Source organism: Salvelinus alpinus, chromosome 9 (assembly GCF_045679555.1).
Source record: "Salvelinus alpinus chromosome 9, SLU_Salpinus.1, whole genome shotgun sequence".
In the NCBI taxonomy this organism is placed as follows: domain Eukaryota; kingdom Metazoa; phylum Chordata; class Actinopteri; order Salmoniformes; family Salmonidae; genus Salvelinus; species Salvelinus alpinus.
In genome coordinates, this window is record NC_092094.1 from 54,485,846 (window position 1) to 54,498,980 (window position 13,135).

General features: G+C 41.9%; 1 protein-coding gene across 1 annotated transcript; it reads right to left on the bottom strand.

The window, feature by feature from the left end:
- Positions 1 to 793: 793 nt before the first annotated feature.
- cln6b (CLN6 transmembrane ER protein b) lies at positions 794 to 12,477 on the bottom strand. The gene is made up of 8 exons (XM_071415580.1): positions 12,416 to 12,477; positions 8,465 to 8,579; positions 7,954 to 8,052; positions 5,567 to 5,755; positions 4,992 to 5,047; positions 3,671 to 3,793; positions 2,492 to 2,620; positions 794 to 2,271 (listed from the first exon to the last, which is right to left on the bottom strand). The coding sequence occupies exons 1-8, from the start codon at positions 12,475 to 12,477 to the stop codon at positions 2,121 to 2,123; spliced, it is 924 nt and encodes a 307-aa protein (XP_071271681.1). The 3' UTR covers positions 794 to 2,120.
- Between the last annotated feature and the right edge of the window lie 658 nt (positions 12,478 to 13,135).

Sequence of the window (13,135 nt, forward strand, 5' to 3'; positions counted from 1 at the left end):
TTTATCTTTGATCCAACTTCTGACTAGTAAGCACCACCTTTATTTTTTAAACAGACCAGGGGTGAAAACAGACTGCTTCAACATGATTGGCTGAATGTGGTAAGCAACATCCCGTTGTAGCATTAGCCACTCTAGCATAGTGGTGGAAAATTGTGTTCTATTAAGACAGTATGCATATTTTCTGTTTCTTTCCATAGACGAGCCATTAAATTGATTTAAGGAGGAAACTGATGCCATTGTAGCCTGAATGGTGGATGCTTTATTTACGAGCCGGTTCATGGGGGAAATGAGTGTATTGTCGTCTGTGCACATTCAATTTGGAGATAAGATGACAAACAACGTAAAAGGAATAATACAGTACCGCCATCTTGCGGCCGTTGGGCTATAATTAAACAATAAGGCCCGAGGGGGTGTGGTATATGGCCAATATACCGCGGCTAAGGGCTGTTCTTAAGCGCAACGCAGAGTGCCTGGATACAGCCCTTAGCCGTGGTATATTAGCCATATACCACAAACCCCCGAGTTGCCTTATTGCTATTATAGACTGGTTACCAATGTAGTTAGAGCAGTAAACATACATGTTTTGTCATACCCGTGGTATACGTTCTGATATAACACAGCTGTCAGCCAATCAGCATTCAGGGCTCAAACCACCCAGGTTATAATAACAGCTATGTCTAACAGTTTGAGGTTGCCGCATTGGGACATTTCAGACCTTACAATCTGTACTTGTGTGAGTGAGCATACAACACAAACTAAACATAATTCAATATTTATGGCTTTATATAGGCTACAAGAACAGTTTGGACAAGGACAGTATAGAATATATACATTGGAATATAGGAAAATAATTAGGCAATATTTTCCTCTAATAAAGGTAGACTCAGTGATATGATGTAGATGCAGAAATTAAACAGCATAGTGGGTCAATTTCTGCAAACAACTAAAAGCGATGAGGCTCAACTTCGGCTGTTTTGGTGCCCAGGCTTCCACACTGTGAACAGTGTGAACTGAACCCGTGCACGTGCGCAGATACTGTGTGTGACTGTGAGAGCAAAGTATTGCATCTCGCTCAACTCTGGTGCTGTCATTTAGCTGAGTGTACCTTTACATTGTACAAGCACACAGTATGAAACAAGGTGGAAAAGATCAAGGTAAACATTTTATATTAGTCAATCCATAATAAAACATTGTCAGCTAAAATTTCCTCACAGTGTTGGTGGTGCACATCATAATAAAAGCTAAGATGACTTCATATCATCCAAGGAACTACATAAAATCTGCTTCTGAACATTGATAAAACTATAATGATCTTTTCAATCCTGATAAAGGGCATAGAGTGAGTGACAGAGTTTGGGTCAATTCTATTCCATAGCTTTTCAACAAGGAAAATCAGTGTTATTCCTGAATTGACTGGAAAGGGCATTGACCCCAAAATGGAATTGACCCCAACCCTGGTGAGTGTGTGTGATCAAAAAAGCATCTCTGCAGGAATCCCAGGAGAATCATACATTCAGTTTCTCCAGTCTCCATTCAGTGTTGCCAGATGGTGCTGGCTCATCTCTTTCCACTGTTCTGAGACGTATGACACAATCAACAGGGCTTGCATTGATTACACCACATCACTTCTCTGTACAAATAAGCAATGGAGGAATTGCATATCTGTATCTGCATACGCAATCAAGTTCATTTATCTTAGGTAACTTAAACCGTAAAAAGAAAAAAAAAAAAAGATAATTCAAGTTCTTGACACAGTCCCAAGAGTACAGTACCTTTCAACATCTCTTACTTTTGTATTTTTGTTGCATAGTAGGTAAACTCGTGCTCTATCCCTCTTTCTTTTCCTCCCAGCACACATGACTAGAGTGAGTCATTTGAGCAGCTAGTGATTGTGCGTGTTGGAGATCGACTGCATTGCAGTCGGAATGGGAAGAATCTACAAATCACCTCGCATCCCAGATAGCTACTCATTATATTATGGGTGATCAAGATGAGTGATTCTGTGCCTCGCTTGCTCAAACTGATTCCATCCAACACGCTGATTGTCTCTGCTGTGCACCTGCATCCAAAGTAGCTACTCATTATGTGATCAAGATTACCGATTCTGCAATTCGCCTTGCTCAAGCTGATGCCCCCTTGTCTCTGATGTGCAGAGTGTAGAAGGCCCAAGGCTCCGGTATGTAGATGACCCCGCGGTATTTCTTGCGGAGGACCTGGTCGCTCCAGAGACAAGCCACCCAGACGCTGACCAGACCCAGGGCGATGGAGAAACTGTCAAGTCAAGTTTATTTTAAAATGCATTTTGCTCAGGTCTCAATTCACTTTAAATAAAGGGGTGGTTTCCCAGACACAGATTAATCCTAGTCCTAGTCCATGGTTTTTAGCCTAGGAGTAGGCTTAATCTGTGTCCACGAAACCACCCCAAATATTCTTAAAGGAACAAACAATCTAGGAAACAGTATTATTATTATTATTATTATTATTATTATACCTGTAGAGCAGGAAGAGCCCATTGCTATCGGGGACAAAGCCTTTACGTTTCTGGTGCATCACTGTGGCCGTCATGGCGAAGAAGGTGAAGATGAAGAGGATGAAGATCTGTCCCTCTGTGATCAGGTACCTGTACAGAGTAGAGCTGTGTTCATTTAGTGCATGTAATGGAAAACAAAAATTGGGTTACTTAAGTCCCTCCCTGTTACAGTTTTCATCCGTTTGGCGCCTTGAACATGACGCAGTCATGGTACCTATGCAGAACAGTTGAGGGAAATGGAGGTCTTATGCTGCTGCCTTTTTTGGTATCTGTCTCAATTGACACCTATACCCTAAGATCAATGCACTTGTAGAGATCTGAGAGTATTTAATTGATATAAGCATGGGGACACTTCCACCTATCTTATCAGAGTACAAGGCGGATCTATTATTATATTGCTTAAACCAGTCAAATCCTCTCAGATCTCCACAAGTCTACAGGTCGATTTGGGATTGGGCCATACTTTCTCTTTGCCTTGTTCATTGAAATGGACCCAAAGTATCAAACCACTTTGAAAACAATGGATGAAATCATTTCCTGTCAACTCCTACATTTCATATTCTCACATAGGGGAGGTTTCCCCAACACATATTAAGCCTTGCACTAAAAATAACTTTCAATAGAGATTATCCACTGAGCTTGCTTTTTAGTCGAGGACTAGGCATGATCTGTGACTGCGAAACCATCCCATACAGTTGAAATGAAGGATAAAAAGGAATTCAAAATGTTGCCTAAAAACTTTCAGTGCTTTTAATTTGACCTGATAACTCTTCCAGCATGTTACATTTTAGTAGCATTAAGGAGACCTCTGAAGGTAAATACTGTAACTCTGTAAACCTGTGTGACCTTGTGAACGCAGCCCATGAAGAACTCTACAGATAGAGGGCAAGTCTCAGGGAGTCAGTTTTGCTGTGGTGAATAATGGACAAGAGTCCATTGGAATCAGAACGTACAGTGCATCCTTCGTTCCTTCGCTCACTCCCTCCCTCAAAACACACATACGCACAATACACTGACGTGTCCTGCCCTTTGCCCAGGGCTAAGTCATTGTGTTCAATCACAGTGGATTCGGACAGAAACAAAACAAACATTCTAGCATTACAGGCTGTGATGGTATGATGTGACACTAAAGAGGCTGACCAATAGTAGACGGCGCTGGGAGCGAGAAGAAACCAAGCAGCGAGCGGCATCCTCTTCTCCTCCTTGATGTGTGTGAAGCAACCAGTGAAGTAGAGGAAGAGGATGAGGAAGAAGGGAACATACCTGTGGAAGAGAAGGAAAAAAGGCACATTTTCAATCATGTTCAATTGTGTTTTTCCCAGGGAAGATTAAACAATTGAAAGTGATTAAAATGCTGGTAAGCTGCAAACACTGCACATCATGTCAATGTATCTATGACAGTCTTCACGTTGATGTAATCTCATATGACATTCACAGTTTGAATGGTATACATTTATGTATAGCTATGGGCAAGGGGAAATTACTTTTTTTCATCTGATTCAGTCATTCAGTACAGTACAGTACAGTAAAGATACACTACTGTTCAAAAGTTTGGGGTCACTTAGAAATGTCCTTGTATTTGAAAGAAAAGCACATTCTTTGTCCATTACAATAACATCAAATTGATCAGAAATACAGTGTAGACATTGTTAAGGTTGTAAATTACTATTGTAGCTGGAAATGGCTGATTTCTTAAGGAATAAGACCAGCATCCCGGAGTCACCTCTTCACTGTTGACGTTGAGACTTGTGTTTTGCGGGTACTATTTAATGAAGCTGCCAGTTGAGGACTTGTGAGGTGTCTGTTTCTCAAACTCGACACTCTAATGTACTTGTCCTCTTGCTCAGTTGTGCACCGGGGCCTCTCACTCCTCTTTCTATTCTGATTAGAGACAGTTTGCGCTGTTCTGTGAAGGGAGTAGTACATAGCGTTGTACAAGATCTTCAGTTTCTTGGCAATTTCTCGCATGGAATAGAACAAGAATAGACTGACGAGTTTCAGAAGAAAGTTCTTTGTTTCCAGCCATTTTGAGCCTGTAATCGAACCGACAAATGCTGATATTCCAGATACTCAACTAGTCTAAAGAAGGCCAGTTGTATTGCTTCTTTAATTAGGACAACAGTTTTCAGCTGTGCTAACAATTTCAAAAGGGTTTTCTAATGATCAATTAGCCTTTTAAAATGATAAACTTGGATTAGCTAACACAACGTGCCATTGGAACACAGGAGTGATGGTTGCTGATAATGGGCCTCTGTACGCCTATTTAGATATTCCATAAAAAAATCTGCCGTTTCCAGCTACAATAGTCATTTACAACATTAACAATGTCTACACTGTATTTCTGATCAATTTGATGTTATTTTAATGGACAGAATGTGCTTTTCTTTCAAAAACAAGGACATTTCTAAGTGACCCCAAACTTTTGAACGGTAGTGTAGTTTCGAGCAAACGTGTTCCTTACCACATAGAATGGCCAAGCTTTTCATCATAATAGTAAAGTAGCTCAAATGAATCTATCTGTGGGGAAAAGAGGACAGTAGAGGTATAGAATGTCTGCAATTACCTAAATATAATCCAATCAAATCATGCTAATGAGTACTACAATTTCATATTTGGTCTTTATACAAAAAGAAGCCTATCCAATAAGCAAAAACAATGTAAAAAGTTACACACAGTATCAGTATAGCAATATAGCAATATCACAGTATTCAGCGGAGTATGGCAGTCCTTGACTTTCACAGCTTTTACATTCAGCTTTCACAGTGTTATTGACTATGCACAATGTAGTAGGCAGATAATGGTTTGTTATTGTGTGGGGTAAGGGTGAGGAGGACACAGTGGTTTACGTCAAAACTGGATGAAATGACTTTGTTACAACCTTGTAATCACATCCTGGAAAAACTGATTGAAATTACATAATCATTCCACATAAGCCTTAAACTGGTTGTATAGGTGTAATTAAAACCAGCTTGCCCGCTGGTCAAGACAAGTGCTCCTGAGTATGAGAGAGGTATAGAGGGTGTCATGGTGGATTACCAGAGAGGCAGGCTGGAGGTTCTTGATGATGGGGTTCTCTCTGACAGACAAGTGGAGCTGGTAGCCACTCAACAGGAGGCGATGGTTAATGGAGTCACCCACCAGGTGGATGCTGGCGCCCATCACAAAGGTGATGATGCACAGGTACACGGCGGAGTGGGGCAGGGTCTTGGGGCTACGCTCGATCAGCTAGAGAGGGATGGGAGAGAATTGGGCAGTGAAATTCCTTCTGGAGACAATTTCAAAAGGGGGTTAGTGGGAGATGGCAGGCCAGCAGGGACATAAAGGTTATGTTCTCTGTTCAACTTGACAGCTATGATCTTTCAGCTCCCTCAGTCCAACGTGTGAATGGGTTTCATCTGAGACAAGACAAATCAAATTGTATTTGTCTCGTGCTGAAATCCTTACTTTACAAGCCTTTAACCATCAATACAGAGTAAGAAAATATTTGCTTTATAAACTAAACACAATAAAATAACAATAACGAGGCTATATACAGGGGGTACCGGTACCAAGTCAACGGGTTAATTGAGGTATATACATGTAATGTAGGTAGGGGTAAAGTGACTATGCATAGATAATAAACAGCGAGTAGCAGCAGCGTTACAAAAAAGGGTGTCAATGTAAAAAGTCAGAGAAGCCATTTGATTAAGTGTTCAGCAGTTTTATGGCTTGGGGTTAGAAGCTATTCAGGAGATTTTTGGTCCCAGACTTGGCACTCCAGTACCGCTTGCCGTGTGGTAGTAGAGAGAATAGTCTATGACTGGGGTGGCTGGAGTCTTTGACAATTTTTAGGGCCTTCCTCTGACACCGCCAGGTATAGAGGTTCTGGATGGCAGGAAGCTTGGCCCCAGTGATGAACTGGGTCGTTCGCACCACACTTTGTAGCGCCTTGCAGTCGGATGCCGAGCGATTGCCATACCAGGTGTTGATGCAACCAGTCAGGGTGCTATCGACTGTGCAGCTGTAGAACTTTTTGAGGATCTGAGGACCCATGCCAAATCTTCTGAGGGGGAATAGGTGTCTTGTCCTCCTGAGGGGGAATAGGCGTTGTCTTGCCCTCTTCATGACTGTCTTGGTGTGTTTGGACCATAATAGTTTGCTGGTGATGTGGACACCAGCTCTTGACCCGGTCCACTACAGCCCCGTTGATGTGAAGGGGGGCGTGCTCGGCCCTTCTTTTCCTATAGTCCACGATCAGCTCCTTTGTCTTGATCACGTTGAGGGAGAGGTTGTTGATCTGGCACCACACTGACAGGTTATAGGCTGTACAGGCTATAGGCTGTCTCATCATTGTCGGCGATCAGGCCTACCACTGTTGTGTCGTCGGCAAACTTAATGATGGTGTTGGAGTCATTCTTGGCCACACAGTCATGGGTAAACAGAGAGTACAGGACTGAGCATGCATCACTGAGGTGGCCCTTGTTGAGAATCAGCATGGCAGATGTGTTGTTGCCTACCCTTACCACCTGGGGGTGGCCCGTCAGGAAGTCCAGGATACAGTTGTGGAGGGAGGTGTTTAGTCCCAGAGCCCATAGGGCCCATAGGGCACTATGGTGTTGAATGCTGAACTGTAGTCAATGAACAGCATTCTCGCGTAGGTGTTCCTTTTGTCCAGGTGGGAAAGGGCCATGTGGAGTGCAATAGAGATTGTGTCATGTGTGGATCTGTTGGGGCGGTATGCAAATTTGGGTGGGTCTAGGGTTTCTCAGATGAGGGTGTTGATGTGAGCCATGACCAGCCTTTCAAAGCACTTCATTTCTACAGACATGAGTGCTACGGGTCGGTAGTCATTTAGGGAAGTCACTTTAGCGTTCTTGGGCACAGGGAATATGGTGCTTGAAACATGTAGGTATTACAGACTCAGTCAGGGAAAGTTTGAAAATGTCAGTGAAGACACTTACCTTACCAGTTGGTCAGCGCATGCTCCGAGTACACGTCCTAGTAATCCGTCTGGCCCTGCGGCCTTGTGAATGTTGACCTGTTTAAAGGTCTTACTCATATTGGCTACAGAGAGCGTGATGTTCCATTAAACGAGTAAATGACTGTCTGACCTTCCCGTTACTGGCCTGACTGAGTGGAGCTGGCATCTGCTTTAGCAAGTTAATGTCAATGCCTTCAAAGTGTCCCTTATAAACTGCCAGAGTGCCTGATGAGAAACCAATGTTGGAGGGACAGCAGCGTGCCCTCATCATGTAGCATTCAACTGGGTTGTCGTGGCTCGTGTTCATTAGGCACCAAGAGGAAGAAAACTAACTAGAATAGGAATGCACTACCCGGACTTGTCCAACAAGAAACACTTCCTTCTTTTCGTATCAGTTTTGAAACGTATCGCTATGGTGTGTCTAATAAACACCACCCTGTCTCTGTGCGCCATGATTGGTTACCTTGAGAAGCAGGAAGGGTGTGATGATGTTGTAAGCCATGTGGAAGTAGTCCCCAGCACTGGGTCTGTTCAGGGGGAACCACTCTAGAGGGAGGATGATCTGAAGATATACAGTTTATCAGTTAGAGGAGGGGAAAACTATACACCACAGGGACATGTAATAAGCATTGAATATACTCAGAAATGACATGGTAATTGTTATAATGACCTAATAATTACTGTGGTTTCTTGGGTGTTGTTGAAAAAAGCACCACTACTTGACATTTGATACTAGGTACCTGTAGTTACTTCTTGTGTCAAAGTTACCATAAACCACTCATTGTGACCACATACTGTTTTAGAACCAGTCTGGACGTTTAAGATGAAATAGGCCATGTTATGAAAGTGCTACTGCACAACCTCCGACAACCAATTGAGTTGTGGTCTGTCGGGTCGTCTACCACGTAAATAGAATCACTAGACCGGACATTGCCATTCAAGTCAATAATACTTTTGATTTTGATTTCACTCACCATGACAATGGGCCTCCCGAAGTCCAGCAGCCAGTTCTGGATGGTGAAACTGACCCACAGGTCCAGGTGGAACTTGGGCTTCAGCAGAGATGATTCCATGTCTCTGGACCCATGCCTATTGTGTATAAGGAGGACAAAATAAGATCAATATGGACCCATGCCTGTTGTGTGTTAGGAGGACAAATAAGCTCATTATTAAAGTTAAAAGGATTATGTGCTCAGACTTTAAATGGAAGGCCTTTGAACTTTTGCATTGACATCAATAATAACCCTTAAGCTAGGTGCACAGCTTTGCTCTCTGTAGGGTGCATTAGGTCCCTAATATGTTTTTGTTGGTTAAACAAAGTATGTATAGTTCAGAGACAGCGTTGAAAGAGTAGGGACCTCAACAGGCAGAGTCAGGTTGTTGGAAAGGAGAGATTTGTGTTCAAAGACAGAGTCCCGAGGGAGGGAGGGTGGATACACAGTATATGCACAGGGTTGGGTGGCATCTCTTCTCTACAGTCTTAAACAGTAGGTCTGCAAAGGCTTTCTCTGCTGTAAGATATTAGGCTTTACACACCAGACCATCTTCTGGCATTTTTGAATCCCAGCTGTTCCTCCTGGCCCCAACATTAACAAGGCCAACAAAAGAACAAAGCAACAACGCTGATGTCATCTCTCTCAAGTTTACTGTCTTTATTTGGTCATTAAACAAGACACATGCAGTTGAGAGATCCACTGCTGGCTCCACACATTCCCTAGCAGAACCCATTTGGCCGTAGCTTCCACTCAGCTGCCTGTGTTGGAAGTCTGATTATGGGAGCCTCTGTGCACACTGCATGGACAGATCTTCTAGCCAGAGACAGAGTATATGGAGCATCAGCAGTGGTTGGGGTGACAAACGAGTGCCTGCCCTGATCCTGTAGCCGAGAGGACCTCTTCCCTTTCCCAATCCTGGCACGGCCTGGAGAATCAACTCTAATCTCATCCGATTTGTCTCTTTCAAATCCCGACAGAACATGCTCCTCCTACACGCTGGTTTCATAAGGTCAGTACTCCTGAGTGGAGCTAAGAGAGGAGAGGCAGCAGCTGCACTTGGCAGGGCATAGTATCACCTTTCTGTGGGCTATAATTCAGACTAATGTGACACATTCACTCATGGGGACTGACCCTGTCAATCCCACAGAAGGAAAGGAAACGCCTGGTAATGGGCATTTGAGCACTTACTTGCAGCATGCACAAAAGGGGAACTATACCTTGATTAGATAAAATGTATGATAATACACATAAAAAAAGAAAGGTTCTTAAATGGTTATTCCTCAGCTCTTAAGGTTCCTTGGAGAACTCTTGCCCCAAAAAATAACATTTGTGAAGTGTGGGGTTCTTGACATGGCATCTACGATATTTCATAATTCTAAAAGGTTCTTGAAATGTATGGAAGCCTGCAGATGTGTCCCTTTCATTTCACCCAGAAAATTGGCCATTGTCAACTTGTGTTGATTTTTCAGTGTAACATTTATAGTGTTGATTCAGGAGTTAAATTAACACTCAGTGTTGTAAAAGAACCCCAGGGAAGTATGACAATGACTGGTGTGGTTTTGGTTCAACTCTGGTTGTTGACACCAGAGTTTAACCAAAACCACACCCATCATTATCTATATTTCCCAGCATGCTCTATTGCAGGTTGACTCTAAGAATTGTTTGTTTCAATAACTTGTTTCATACATTTTTCTAAACTATTCCAGTCTTTTACTCTTATTGCACCCGTTACTGAAATGGTTGTTCCAGTTAGATGTTTAAGGTAGTCTCATATCTTAGTCTTTCCAACCTGGCAAACATTCTGAATGCAGGTTGCGGGTGAATAAAAATTCAAAAATGTTGGATATCCCCACTATGGCTGGATGCCAATACGAATTACAATTCAAATCATTTTGCAAGCCAGCATAACGTAACTTGCAGGCCTGATGTGGCCTGTAAACAATGAGTTTTAGGCCATTGTATTAGGGTCAAACTATGTCCTCAAAATAAATTTGAAATATGCATTTTATTGTCTTAGGACCCGATTCCGGCTTTCTTACACACGCCTTTCCTACGCACGTCACAGTATTTGGTATTCAACCTTACCTTATTCAGTCGCGTAATGCCCTCTGAAGGTGTGGGTACCTTGCACACTGAATAAATTGAATTAAACCACAGAAAACCTTTCCACTTGCCGGCCAACAGATTTTCTCGTGGAGTTTTTATACAGTAGAGTTTTCAGTACATTTGTCTTAAGTCATCCCTTTAAATACGGTGTACTTTTAAGTTAGAATTTTATCGACAGACTTGAATATATCGAGAGAACGGGTTCAGAATATTAGGCATCAATGAAAGAAAGCCAAGTATCCATATTCAATATCTGCTTCATCACCAATTGGTAGATTTTAAAAAAACTCAAAAAATACTCTGATTATTTAGGTTTAGGGAAGCATTTAAGCACATGGGAATGGAAAGGGTGGTTTTATTCATTCAGAAATTTGCCACATTCAGTTCTTCAACCCATGGTAATGTTGGAAGATTAGTTTTCATAGAATTATAATAGGGCGAATAGGTTACAATAGTAGGCAATACCCTCATCTATTGCCTCCACTAACCATGGAACTGCGCGATGACACGGTCAAATATTGCGCCATGCGTCGGGTTAAAACTGTTAAGGCTTAAGGCTTGGATCTCAGCTCCATAACGATTTAATTAGCCTACATGTCTTTTTTTATATTATCAACTGTTAATAATGATCCTCAGCAACAACCACACGGCTGTGACGGCTTTTACAAAGGAAGCAAATGAAGGTAAACTAAACAATGTAATTAAATTAAATGATAATGTAGGCTATACCAACTGAAGGAGACTAACAGTACATTGGCAGTTGGATATGTGTGGTTATTAGGCCTACTGATGGCTGATACTGATAGTGGCTAATATTTAACATGATATAAGTAGGAAACAGAGAAAGTCGGGGTAGCCTATCATTAATACATTAAGACAGTCAAGTTCTAAATTATGGAGAATTGTGTTATTTCTTTTGGAAAAAATAAAGTAGATGCTTTTTCCACTTGGAACCGGTAGATTCGCTAAACCTTATTCATGGTTTCCTTGCGCTTAAAGGTGGTGGAATTATTAGTGAATTAAGTCAAGGTCAGAATATGGTGTATCTGTAGACAAACCTCAACCAGACCTTAATTTATTTGATTTCCATCCCGAACAAATAGCGGGTGAATACCATGCTATCCTCATGCTTAAGTTCAAGGTCAGAATACCCATAGAGAAAAGTGCATAAAAGGGGAATTAGGTTTAATTTACGTGTGCTTATTGCTGATCAGAATCAGACCCTTAAAGAATAAAATGAATAACAACACATTCAGTTAGGATCTCACTTGGTGAAGCCCACAGGACTTAAAATGAATGAATGCAACAACCATATCTCTGTCACTAGCAAACAGTCATGGATGGTACTGGTAACTACCATTCACTCAAAAGGCACCCTGGGAAATATGCAAATAAGGCTTAAAACCCTACAGCAGGGCTATTCAATTCTGGTCCTGGAGGGCCAAAACATTTCTGGTTTTGGATTTTCGTATGATTCTTTAACGAACCATCACATTTATGGTTCTTCAGAGACCCTAAAATGGTTCCATTATGGCATCGCTCTCAAGAACCTTATTTGGTTCCAACTTGCACCTTTATTTTTAAGAGTGCACTGTATGGCATTATTTACAGATACATGGTGATGATTAGGCTTTAATATGTCTACTTATGGAATTGTTAATAATCCTAATGTTGACATTAACATTTAAGATGTGAGGGGTCATGCATATGAAAAGGTAGGGAAGGCCAATAAAGGGTAGACAATTCAATTGGATATGAGTGGTTTAGGTATGACTATTTGAATTACGTTTTTCAAATGCTATATTAAAAAGTTGTTTTTCAAACCTAGAGAGAAAAGTTGACGACTGCATAGCATAGCTCTGCCGTTTCCGCATTGATGCGTGCATCTTCCAAGAGAACCATGCAGATTCTCCTCGATATCACTTCTTTCAGACCCGACTTGGCAGCCACCGTCCCTTTAAACTTGGTCAAGAAACTAGATGATAAAATCAGATTTCACAAAGGAAATAGCCATTTGTAGATCTGTGTTGAATAATTGACTAGTCAACAATCCGAATAACAATGCCGACCTCAAAACCGCTTCTTTCGCTCACCGCTGCTCTCCTTACAAAGTAGCACAACAATAGAGATTGACCGGCTCAGTGACTATCTGTAACATAATAGCCTTTGATGAGATGGGAGTCCCACACTCTCCAATAGTTTACACGATATTCCTCTCCTCAGCATTTGTTGATACAGGCTGTTATTGCCCTCAAAGTCTAACCCGTGTCTTGAAGAGAGTTCTGAAATATTATCACACAGTTCGGCTGAGTGAATCTAGTTTGAAATGCATGTTTCAGTTCTGTGAGTCTGTGTGAGTCTAAAGGGATATTGAAATGAAATGGTTCAGTAGCCTGCAGATTAACCGTTAATCTGTTTTCCCCATCCCCTTTTTATCAGGGGCATAATCTCTGATTTTGGCAGAGTAGAGCAGATAGGATGCAATTTAGGCCGGCCCGGTACATAAATATATCCGGCTCCCATCAAACCAAGGTGCCCTCATGT